Source organism: Epinephelus moara, chromosome 23 (genome assembly GCF_006386435.1).
Source record: "Epinephelus moara isolate mb chromosome 23, YSFRI_EMoa_1.0, whole genome shotgun sequence".
NCBI lineage: Eukaryota > Metazoa > Chordata > Actinopteri > Perciformes > Serranidae > Epinephelus > Epinephelus moara.
This window is the reverse complement of record NC_065528.1, coordinates 13397344-13410432: the sequence shown is the minus strand read 5'-3', so window position 1 is coordinate 13410432 and position 13089 is coordinate 13397344. Positions and strand designations below refer to the sequence as shown.

General features: G+C 40.9%; 1 protein-coding gene across 2 annotated transcripts in view; it reads left to right on the top strand.

The window, feature by feature from the left end:
* Window positions 1–13089, top strand: part of tbc1d22a (TBC1 domain family, member 22a) — a 205482-nt gene that overhangs the window by 115980 nt on the left and 76413 nt on the right. For both annotated transcript variants that reach the window (XM_050036699.1, XM_050036700.1), the window contains exon 11: window positions 7684–7759. In XM_050036699.1, coding sequence (XP_049892656.1) covers window positions 7684–7759 — 76 coding nt within the window. The remainder of the gene's footprint in view (window positions 1–7683; window positions 7760–13089) is intronic.

Sequence of the window (13089 nt, the reverse complement as noted above, 5' to 3'; positions counted from 1 at the left end):
TAGAGAGGAACAGAGCAAGTTTTAGACTGAAATAAGATAGAAACACAGAAAATGTGGGAATTCAATTAAAATGGGAGAGGGTAAAAGAAGGAGTACAAGGAGAAGTGAGAAAGAGAGGGGGTGGTAGAGGATGGAAGAAGAGATATAAGTGAGGAACAGAGGTAAGAATCTGAAAGCACAGACAAGAGTCCTCAAAACCTCCTGACCCTCAAATGCATTACCGTCTTTTTTTACATCTGGTTGCGGTTACATGTGCAAGTCCTTTTGCTTTTAGAAAAATAAAAGTAGAAAAACCACAGTAGCACAAAAGAATTATATTAAAAAACAAGTCTTTATCATAAAAACTGACCTAAATGAAACAATGAAAGAACATATTCTTAAAGTGTAGATCAGGGGTGTCAAATTAATTTTAGTTCAGGGGCCACATACAGCCCAATTTTATCTCAAGTGTACCGGACCAGTAAAACCACTGCATAATAACCTATAAATATCAACCCCTTCAAATTTTTCTTTCATTCTGAAAAGGGGAGGTATTGAAGAAGCAGATTATGTCATCCGTTGCCTTACAATCTGGAGTTTTGTCAGTGCCTCAGCAGCGGGGCTCCACTAATATTGTTTAAAGACAGAAGTCTGATCCAGATTCTTTTGTATACAATACTTTGCACAATGTTCAATATCTTTAAATATGACCACAGAAAGTACTTATTGTTATTTCAGAGAACTGTACTCTGGTTAGAGTGGAAAGCCTCTCCTGAAACCTCTCAGCCTTCGCATGTGCATCAACATGAGGTCAAATTCATCTAGAGGTCCAGATTGGACCCTTTGGCGGGAGCGGTTCTAGTCCCTTGGCCGTATGTTTGACACCTAGATGGATACTGTTGATAGATGGATGGATTTTCTGCCCCTTGCTTCATGCTATTCAACTCAGTTGGTGATGCAAAGAAACCAGAGAACATAGATGTCAACAATGAGAAATTTAAAAACATTCCATAAATCTGCTTTGCACGTTCTGTTTCAAGGGTGCTACATTTAGAGGGATCTTAAAAGACGACAGTGTTTCAGTTTGAGTGATAAATTTCAGTTCTTTAACTTTGGCTCTGTTGAAACCTGGTTATCAACAGGCACCTTGGGTGATTTGATCACAAGTGGACAGCTCTCACTTCAAGTTTAAATTGAGACATTGTGATCCAATCACTTGAACCACTTGACAAGGTGGTCTAGGATGCATTTGACCACATATCTTTTCTTTCGTAAACCCTAATGCATTCTCATGTGTCTCCAACAATGTTTCTTTAGTGCAGAGCATGGTGGTTGTTTTGGTGAAAGCAAGCTAACACTCTATAACTTGCCCATTTTATGATGAGTTGGATGAATTTTTGCATTACGATCCACTGTGTTTTGCTTCAGAAGGAGACATGTTGGATTCTTCTCATAGTGGTATCTCCAGCTGTATCGACACAACTGCTAAACCCCAGTTCAGACCAAAGATTCACAAGGAGACGGGTTGAAACTTGAAACTACTTGCAATGCGCTGGTCCTCTGGAAACCTGCCAGTTTACACCAATGCGACAAAACGAGACGGTGTATCGTCTTTGTAGCAACAACTCTCTGTACTTCTGTTCTAATTTCCAGCTTGTCAGGCTTATTTTGCAGCTGAATATAATTAAATACTTTTAATTAATTAAAATATGAATGAGGATACTGATAGTGAGATACTTGCTATAGTTGCATTTCTAGTTGTGATGAAACAGAGAAAACAAACAAAACAACCTGAGCTTCAGATGAACCATATTCATAAAAAATACGCCACAACAATTTAAATTACCTGCACTGATTAATCAGTAAATGAGTGTGTGTGTTAGATGCATACATACTGTACAGCGAGCAGCAGCAGCAGCGATCCACTGTCCAACACCGAGACACTGTGAGGACTGAGGCCAACATATGTGTCAACAGCCGCAGGGATGTAAATGAGGATGGAGGCTGTTGTCAGAATGCCACAACAAGCAAACTCGCCGTCTGTGGACAGTTTGACTTGGCCAGCGGACTTCACTACAAGCTGATAGGCTGTTGAAACAGGTGACATGCCTTACGTTCTAAAACCAGCGGCTGGCGAATTGACAAGCTGAGGCACCACCATCAGCTGCCTTCAGTACAGTTGAAACGGGCCAGTTCACACCTCTGCAACTTTCTTCTGTGACGTTTTAGAACAGTTTTGTCTTGTCGCGAATCTTTGGTCTAAACTGGGCTTAACATGAGGATGTAATAACTTTGCGCAGGGCCCTCTGACCTTCTAGCATTGGTGACGTAGGCAGTATGAAATGTGTCAGCCGAAGACACCTGATAGACACAGGTGTGAATGGCCATGTGTCCTGACTGTCCACTTTTGTTCGGATCATAGAAACACGTTAATACCAGGTGTTAACAGGCTCTTTGTCTCCTCAGTCGTCTAATTATCTCACCGCTCTCCTCTTCATTCCATTCCGACCAGACATACCGCTGTTTATTTTGCCAGAAAATAAAAGTATAACTCTCCGTGTGGCAGGGTATGTTTCACTGGTAAGATATAAAAAGTAAAGGGATGGAAATATAAACGCTAAAAAACCAAAACAGACTATACTGAATCACCAATGCTCAAGAAATGACGAGTCATACCTTTAACAACAACAACAAACTTTGTGCTCCGTACAAGCAATCATTTTACAGGTTGAGGGGTGAGATTGTGACAGACATATAGATAGTTAAAGAGATGGAGATGAGCAAGAATGTGAAGTCAGCCAGACAGAAAGATATGAAATGAACAAAGTGCGAGACATACTGTAGCTGTATAAGACCGAGAGACAAAATAAAGAGGGAGAATAAGTGTGAGAATAAAACTGATTGAAAAGCAATAAAGAGACTGACGGAGAATAAAGAAGAAAGAGAATGTGAGCAATTGTTATGGGTAGAGAGGATTGAGTAGCACGTATAGAACTGAGGTATAGAAATGCTACAAGAAAGACAGAGAGAAAGAGAGAAGGGCAGTTGATTAAAGCCAGCAGCTTCAATAATGCAAATGTAATTACTTGCACTGGCCCTCACACTAGCTTAGCACCTAACCACATTAACACCTGGGTGGTGAAAGGGGAGAGAGCCAGAGAGGTGGAGAAGCTTGTGACCTAATATGGAGACGATGTACAAATATAGTATTGACAAATAACAAGGGTAGAACAGAGGAGACGATGGGAGATGGAGCAGAAATGTGTGAATCCAAAAACAGTGTTGGAGAAGAGATGGATACGTAACCTGACAGGTGTCTTTGGGGAAAACAAGGTAAAAACAAAAAAAGAAGTCCACAAAAATGAGTCATTTCTACTCTTCAATTAATGTCAGTAAAGTACAGTAATTTACTGTAGCTTGAAGAACTGAAGATATGAGTTTCTGAAACTTTTTTGGTCATAATGGTCGTTATCTCATTTGATCATCTTCAAAACACGTACATGTGCACCCAATCAGTTGGTGAAATGGCCTGTAAAGAGTGAAAGTTCACAGGCTGTAGACAATCTTATCTAAGCTTCTTGGGTTTGCTGCAATATTGTTTTGATATCAGACAAAGATGCCTTGATGTTGTGGTCTACCCTATAACGGATTTTTGAGACTTGTATTGATATTTGGGAGTGAAAAAACCCAGAAACATTTACAGTATGCCAGATGTAATTTACTAAAACACAAATACTCATTCAACTAAATACATTTTTAATTGTGTCTAAGATATATACTGAATGAGACATTCTACTGTTAAAACTTGTCTGCACTCTGGTCAACAAGCGTCATTTCTAAATCACGTTAGACTTAGTTGGAATTTCTGTGCTGCAATAATTTGATACCTAGCACCCAACATACACACCCATACCAATATCATAGATGGGCAAGAGTACTCGACTACTTGATTAGGACGTCAGTATTTGTTCAACATACAGAGTAATCACGCTCAGCCCCCCTGACGCACTCTGTTTTTCATGAGACTGCTGCTGCAGGAGTGTGAGCTCCGTACCAAGGACAGTTAGTGAGAGTCTGTCTGCACAAACACTCAGAACCACAGTGGCAGGGCTAACTGTTAGCATCACACAGCCAACGCTGCTTAATGCAGTGACTCCCAACTGGTCCAGCCACGGGGTCCAGATTTCTTATTAGTTCAAGATCCACACAGTTTAATACGTTCAGCATCATGCTTGTGTTCGGCCATGTCGTTGAGCTAGTTAGCGGTCTCTGTCAAGTAGCCGTACATTTATCACTCACTCTACAGCAGGAAATGGCACTTTAAAATAAAAGCTATGTGCCAAAAAATCATTGTACTTAAAAAAAAAAAAAAAAGTGCTGTTTACAAACCAGACACATTTGCGAGACACTTGCGACCACCTGCAACCCACTTTTGGACTGCAACCCATTAGTTCGGAACCGCTGACCTAATGGTTTCTCACAGGTTTGATAACAGAATTGAGATGTTTCAGTGTTGGTGTGAGTTTCTTATGATCATTAAACAAGGTGTCAGATGTTAGTCACTGCTGCTGTGTTAGCTTGGTACTTAAGTGCTGTGTGTAACCTATGTAACAGCAGCAACAGAAAGTTTACTGATTTTTCTCATGTAGAATTTATGGTTTAATAGGCTAATTGAAGGCTGGTTGTTCATTAATTCGATTTCCAATTGCACTTTTTTCCATTGTTGGCCAATTTACATTCGTATTCTAACATTAGATTTTCTTTTGCAAATACTTGAGTACTCTATAATAATTTAATGTGAGTTCTCGAATATGGAAATTACTTAAAATGCCCATCCCTAACTAATATATCTAATAAGCTGATATCATCTGATGTATCTCCCTGTCCAGTTCAACAATCTGACTATAGTTTATGTACTTGTTTAAGATAGACTTGACAAGCAGGAAGACGAAGTAATGATGCATTAGAGGCTATGGAGGGATGAAAGAAGTGTGAGATATCATAGACGAAGGAATAAAAAAAAAATGCAGGCGAGAATGCGGTTTCTACCCTGCCAGCCACTGATGAACTCAGGAGGACACACACGCCTTGGTTCTGCTGAACCTGAAGGACAACTGGAGCTGTTTATTGCTAAATGACTTCTCCCCCCCACCCTCACCCCCCTCTCTTTCTTTCTCTCCCCTCTCTTTCTCCTTCTCATTTTCTCCCTTCATCTCTCTCCCTCTCTCCATCTGTTGGATAGTTTGCCACATCAGCTGTTCTCCAGCCACACTGAAATGACCCCTCAAGGAAACGTAATCCTCGTTGGTGTGTGTGTGTGTGTGTGTTAGAGTGTACACGCACACATAAAATGCTTATGCACTGTTCTCACATGTATTGTATTCTGCAAGTTCAACCAACCGACACTGCCCACTCTTGTGATCATATTCAGGTTCAGTTATTGTCGTCATACCCTAAAATATTATCATTACATCATGTTATATATAGAAGTGTCAAAATGTTTGATGTCGGCAGCGTCAGTCATCGTTCAATCATCTCTTGTCGACTTAGAAAATAAGCTTGTCACAGAATCTCTCGGCTAACTGGTTGTTGGAGATACTGGTCTGATTGCCTTCACCATAAGAGTTTTTCTTGCTACTGTGGCTCATCTACTGGCTAGCATACATTAGTTAAGCTACACCTAGCAAGCAAACAGCATGGAGAGCCTGCAGTCGCCTTACTGCCCGCTCCATCAGAGCTGGTTGACCAAAATAGAACATGAAGATAAAACATCTCAAAATGCCGACCTGTCTGTCTTATCAAAACCTTGTGTGGGAATCAGACGAATCTGAGAGCTCATGTTTTAATTTTTCTGGCAGATGCGTCTGATACTGCTCTGCTTTGAACAGATTTTCAGGGCCGGAGATGTGCTGGCCAATCACAACCATTTATCTACTACTAGATGTGTTTTGGACGAAGAGCGTAAAGAGAAACGCCATTGAGTCAGTTTCAAAAACAACCAAGCTGATGTGCGACTTTCTATTGAAGCCACAATCGTGTTCGTGTTAGTTAAACAAATTGAATGGTAAATTTGCACTAAAATTTTAAAAATCAACTGCACTAAAGCCTTTCTTTAAAAGACAGATGTCTTCTGACAGGATTTGGCAAAAGTTTAATATACCAACTCATAAAACGTTTTCATTTTACTGTTGCGTTATTTGTTCCCACCCACTTTGTGCAAAGCCCCGACCAAATGTTTCATGATTGGCCAGCTAAACCAGGTGGACCTGGTGACTGGTTACTCTGCACTGTTACATGTTGATAACCATTTGATAACATCATTTGAGCATCGAAAATGAACTAAGACATTCAGACTAATTCACATTTTTGATTTCGTCTGACAGTGTCGTCAGAGAATTGTCATGAGAGTGTCACAGTGTTTTTTAAAAAGTTAAAACGTTTTGGAAATGTAGCGCAACTTTTCTTGGACTCAATGAAGCAAATTAAAACTTAAATTTAAACTTAGATTTTAAAACCATTTAGGACAATGCAAGGCATGGTGTCCATTTCCCTACATTTGGCCTTACATGTGACCAGAGATGAGCAATACATGATGATACCATGTATCACGAAAAACAACACCAGCAATTAGTTGATCTTGGTGAATTTGTCTAGAATTGTCTAGAAGCACCCAGAGACTGCTGGGTGACCAACAATTTAAGAGACTCTCCAAAAGAAAACATAAGAGATCTTAATCATTCATTGGCATATTTCATATCATAAGATGTGATGCCATTACAAATAGTTAAATTGCCTTGTTTGAGTGTTTTTCACTAACAAGGATGTTCCCTTAAAAGAAGTGTGTCTTGTGACATTATGCAGTCCAGATTAAATACAGTATCTATTTGAAGGGGACTATGGTGAAATAAAAGCCTTCAGCTCTTTGGAATATATATTTTTTTCCAACACTTCATGCCAAATAAGAGGCCGGCACCCATTCACGGCTCATCCGTTATGTTCTTAGAGCCACATTCACAGTCAGCACTCTACTTTGTCTTCAGGGCCACAGCCGCACCTGTTTTGTCATGCCAGTGTTCGTTAGGCGGCCTATTTCCTCTATTTGCTGTTTTTAAAGATGCCTCAGGCTTTGTGTGAGGTGTGAAATGGGCCCTGGCAAACGCTTCAAATCTTTAATGGCCACTGCACTTTTCTGAAAATGAATCTTCAAAGTGAAAATGTGAATTTTCAAACCCTTTCGCGTGTGCGCTGTGATACACCAACACTCGGGCCAAGTGGCTGCAAAACGTCAACGTGAAACTAATCGTGTTAGTTTTCTCAACAAGGGATCAATTTCACAGCTTGTCTGAGAAATTACAGAGAAATGTGACAAATATTCCTATAATAAAAATATCTGCTTGATCTCCTTAGCTCTTGTTTTTATTGCTTTTCCGTGCTCTTTTTGTTATGTGGTCATTTCATGTTCACAGCAGTATTATCCACTTACCAGTGTGACCTTCGCACTGCTTGTTGTTGCTTGTAATGATTTATCTATAGCGTTTGAAGCCTATTTCAGTCCTTTATTCCTGCATTTCGTTCACTTTGGGAGTCAGCAAAATGCTCAAAGTATAAAAAATACACATTGCAGACTAGCTGTTGTAGGTTTTTCCACCATTGTAGATAGAGCCTTGGTCCATATTGACTCTGTCTGATTTTCTTTCTCCTCAGGACAACTATACATTTGCCCAGCCAGGCATCCAGAGGAAAGTCAAGGCCCTGGAGGAGCTGGTCAGCAGGATTGATGGTGAGTCATCTGCCTTGCCTCCATCCATCCATCCTTCCACCCATCCATAAAGTACTTTCTGCTCACAGCTCTGCCATTTGGACTTGATTTCCATTTACTCCTTATTGTCTTTCCTGTTGCCTCTCTTCTCTTCTCTCTGTATTAGCCATCTTTTCTCATTTCTTCTGTCTTCTCCCTCCTACACCAACCATTCATGCAAACACAAAAGTACACTCCAATTTACTATCCTCTGCATGGCTGTCTGCTTTACGATGGACATGCAGGACAATGGGCTTCACTTAAGTGTTTTCTTATTTTCATCTTAAAGTATTTTGGGAAAACCAAGGAAATTAACAACTCAGTGAAAGTTGTATTTTATTTTGTTCTATGTGGGCTTAAAGTTGTAGTTGGTTACTTTTATACAACAAAGTTTTTGTCATATTTCATGAAACTCTACTACATCCACACAGACAGTAGTACATGAGACAGATAATGCTCTTTCACACGTACACTGCAAACCTGAAATTATTTTGACCTTACCTGGAGGAGCTTAAAATCAATCAGTCAAATCAGACACCAAACTGACCTTGCCAGCTACCTTGTACAAAGTCTGTGTATTGTCCGATTGAGCCCATGTGTGAATAGAGCAAGTAACTGTCTGGAGAATTCACAGCGAGTGAGTGGGCATTTCTTTTATGCAGTTCATGGAAAACTGGAAGAAAACAGCTATCAGTGGGTAAAAAAGAAGGGTCGTTTACACAAAGACAGAAACGAAAAAGAATGGCTGGAGAGATGAAGAGATTCTGTCAGCAAGGCCAGACGCCGTCATTGTCCGACATATTCATGGAACAGCAAGAGACTCTGTTGTTTCTGTTGACTAAATTACGAACCAGCTACGTGACCGCAGTGTAATCTGTCTTCTGCATGCTCTATCTAGGTGCCACCCCTCACTAAAACCAAGCAGAGTATTTCCCAGACATCGTCCAGACTTCTGTTAAGAAAGTCATGTTCCTCTGCTTCCTCGTAGTGCCTCTGTTGGCATATGCAGGAATCCATTGCACGTCAGCAAAACAACCAGTCAGGGCTGGGAATACTCTAACACAGCAGTCAATCATGTTTATGTTTATTTTATTTAGAAAGGGACCGTGCACATTAATCAACATAACCACTTAAGTCATGTAAATGTGCCAGATTTAGCCTACAGTCTAATTTTCATCTGCAATGCGTGGCAGGTTGATGCTATGCTATCATGTCAATCACTGTAGGTGAACTTCAGTCAAACCGACAAACTAGGCAGCGCTGATTAAATACAAATCAAGATTGTGTTACTGCACTGCCTGTTTTTTGTCTCTAATGTTTCCAGCAACATATTTTAGTGTACTGTTTAGCTGTGAATTGAGAAAGTTTATGACCCGGCTGCCATTTTGGAAACAGTCAAGCCAAAGCAAAGCACCGGCTGGAGCAAACTTCTCATTTTACAGCTAAACAGTACACTTAAATCATTTCTGAACACATTTGAAGTGAGAAAAGGCAACGTAGAAACATAATCTTGATTCATTTTTGTTCAGTGCTGCCTAGTTTGACAGTTTGACCGCAGTTCATGAACAGCGGTCAACATGATTGACAGCTGCGTCAGAGACTCCTCGGCTCTGATTGGTTGTTTCTGTTCAGCCACGGTGGAGTCACGCAAATGCTGTTGGAAGCAAAACAAGTGAGAGGAGGAACATGATTTTTTTTTTTTAAGTGTATCTGTTTCATGTGCTACTGTCTGGATTAAATGACAGTTTAAGCAAATATGACAAAAATGTTTTTATTTTTTTAAAGTTACCAACTGTAGCTTTAAATTTGTAACAAACTATGTCAGGCTTTTGCGCATATCACTTCAAATGTTGTTGCTGCCTATAAATATTTTGGAAACAAGAGAATATTGATTAGACTGAGAAAGTGGGGTGTGAACTCGTACACTTACTTGTAAATGCAGAGAGGAAGAAGTGGGCAGTGGCCACACTTGTCCCTTATGTATGTTATAAAGTTTGAGGTGATGTGTCCTCTGCCAGGCAGCAGCAATGTGAAAAAAAATCATGTCACTTCAGAAAAATTGCCTTAATGAGGATTTTTTTTTTTTACCCTTGCAGTTTTCTTAACACTTCCCTGATAGTTTGAATTCATGTGTTAGAACCAGATACACACCAGGAAGTCACATTTGCTTTCACGCCTCGATTCTTCCACGGCTTGTAATTACATGACGCCGAGATCTCTGATTTTCATTCCACTCGGCTGTCGGGGGGGAAAGTGTACGTGTTGGTGATTATTAGTGCAAAACAACAGGCTGCTGAGGGCTGGGAGTTAATGTATGCACGCTGGGTGTACTCATACACAGCACCTTAGTGTTAATTAGCAGTGCTGCTTCTTCTTCTGTTTCCTCCTTCTCTTTTTCATACTCACAGAGCAGTAAATGTGCGGGTGTAGTTTGACTGGTTTTCAATCCTCACCTTTGTGTCTTAAAACGAGCATGTGGCGTCCGTCGCGGCCCACAATGCAGTGTGCACAACGAGGTCTTATCAAAGCAAGCCTTTTGCACAATGGTCATGTTCTTGGCTAACCTTGGTGCTGTCCGACCATCCTGTCACCCGCTCCATCAGCCAGAGGGAGGGGAAGGACTCACCCGCTGCATCCAAATGGATGGAGAGAGAGTGCATACGTGTGTGTGCGGGAGTGTGAATGTCAGAGAAAGTTAGTCGGCGTATGCAGGCCTGTCTGTTCGCATGTGTGACCGTGACGGAGTAAACTTGTCCATAGAGAGGTCAAGTGTGTGAGAGCGTCCGTGTGTGTGTGTGTGTAAAAGACATACTGTAAGTGTACACTGGATTGTATGGGTCTTCTCTATGTTTAGAAAAACAAAATAAAGAAGCAAAGTTCTCCCCAGCTCCGCTACACCCGGGCAAAGACATAAAAAATGACTCGACATTTTTTACTGTATCTTATTCCATAAGTGCCCTGTCATCATAGTTGGGGCAGAGCCATTTTATACCTCGCTAGCCTGACATTACCACCTCTAATGAGATCACAGATAGCTTTTATCTTGTGTTACAGGATTGTTTTTCGCCCCGCTGTCGACATAGCATCTGTTTTGGGAACAATGGCCTCTCATCTCTTCCAAAATTACCTATCAGCGCTTATCAGCTGCGGGGTTATCCAGAGTGTTGTGTCGTTGGATAAAGGGCGGGGTCCTGTCTCCTCACAACAGGCAGATGTTTTAGTGACTGGTACTCACTCCTAATAGAAATCCCTAGTTGGAAAATCAGATTTTATGATTATTTTTATTGTTTTTCCTCCTGTGTTAATGTTTTTTTCTATGTTTCTTTTGAGATTACCAATTCATTACATTACAGGCACTAACTGTACTTAATCTTGCAGCTCATTAATTTTTGATTTGTTGGACAAAATTTAGTGCAAAATAGACAAATCTATTATTCTCCATTAGAGCGAGCTAGTAACCTTCCAAAAAAGGCCAGGGAAAATGCTCTAGCTGTTGCTGTGGGTGTTGTGTTTCATCAGTGTATCAGCTGGGTATCTGATACAGGGGCATTAGTAGTTGATGGGGCGTTTGTCGAGCCAATGGGAGGAGAGAAAAGGATGGCGGGAAGGAGGGAGTTTGGGATGTTTTTTGACCTCAGCACAGTGTTTTTAATTGCGTTACTGTTTGCAGAACAGTGTCAGTGAGGATAGGACATTGCTGATCTGTCTGTCTCGCAGCACTCTGTGTCACCTTCTTCAAAACGACTGCATGTAGCTCCTCCTATATATCTGTCAGGCAGAGGGAAACACACAGAAGAAAGATGATGTACGGTTTTTATGACCGAATCCCCACCAGCCATTACCTGCTATATCTTTTAGCACAGTGGATGAGGAAGAAAAAAAGACTGGATTTGTGCCACGAGGTCACAGCTGTTTTTTAACAATGGTCTTCTTCTCCTCCCCATTTTCCTTCCCTGTAACCTAACTTTCTGTTTTCTGAAAGACTCCCTCCAGCCTTTTAAAGACACATTTGATGATAGAAACAATGGTGTGAGAGCGCAACATAATGGTTGAAATGGAGAGCCGAAGTGAATATTAACAGCGAGCAGTTTATTGCTAAACACAGTGAAATTGACTTACAGTGAATGAAGCTTGGCTTCAGGGTAAACCAAAGGCCAAAATAATAAACAAAACAAAACCACCCTCAACCCGAGTTCTTCCTAATCCCTGACAAACATAAGAAACAAACCAAAAATCAGCACTAGGTCTGACTCCTTATGCTTAACAAAACACAAGGAAATGGTGTTTACAAAATATACAAAAGACATTAACGTTAAAGCTAAGGCTAAGCATAGGCTAACACACACAGAAGATATCAAAGCAAACTGTGCAAGGAAAAGGTCAAGTCTACAGCCGACACATCAGCAAACTTACACAGGCATGGATTATCTGAGCTCACTGCTTCGAAAAAAAACAAACAATTTAACAAAGTTTTACAAAGTTAAACAAAATTTGGAATTGGAAGGTTTTGCTAACAGCTCGAGATATGTATGGCTGCAGCCACATTCAGTTAAAGCCTAAACAACACTTTCCTACAAATGTGCCCACCACCAATACAAGATAAACCCACAAACACAGCGGTTAGTTGAACCCTGCTACAGTGCAACAGTTGTAGTGAATAAATGTGAGGCCAAACATAGCATAATACACTTTATTCATTTAAAGCTGAATCACCGTCGCTCTGCAGCTCGTTAATAGACGACCACACAAAGTCATTACTACTTTTACTGGAAGATCTGTACCTCCACCACCTCTGCATTAGCTTAAAGTCACGTGTGGACACCAACTAAAGTTGATTTCTCACCTGAAGATCCGATCTCCAGAGCTATGACATGCCAGGCAATATCTTTTTTACCATTGTCTTCATAATGACGGGATTGTGGGTCGTTTAGCTCAAGATTATTCTCAACCTCAACAACGAGTCTTTCCTTATCCATTCTTCCTCACACACAAGACACAGCAACAGCTACAGAGTTCTCTTTGCATCCCTGTTGAGGAGAGGAGTCGAGCTGCTATAGGAGCAGAGAAAAAGAGCTGCTACGGGAGCTGGCATTTACAAGCGAGAGCGAGTTGGGGAAAATGTATTTAATTCCGAGGGGCGCCAAGGCTGGAAATAGGACAGTGGTGTGAAGTGCCATTGGACGGTGCGTCCAGGAGCGGTGACATACATCTAGCCGCTGCCAGTGTGGGGTTGTACATTCAAAATAAAAGGGGTGTATTTTTTGGCACACAGTGTTCGCCGCCGGTGTGTTTTGGCCTTACACCTAACCTTA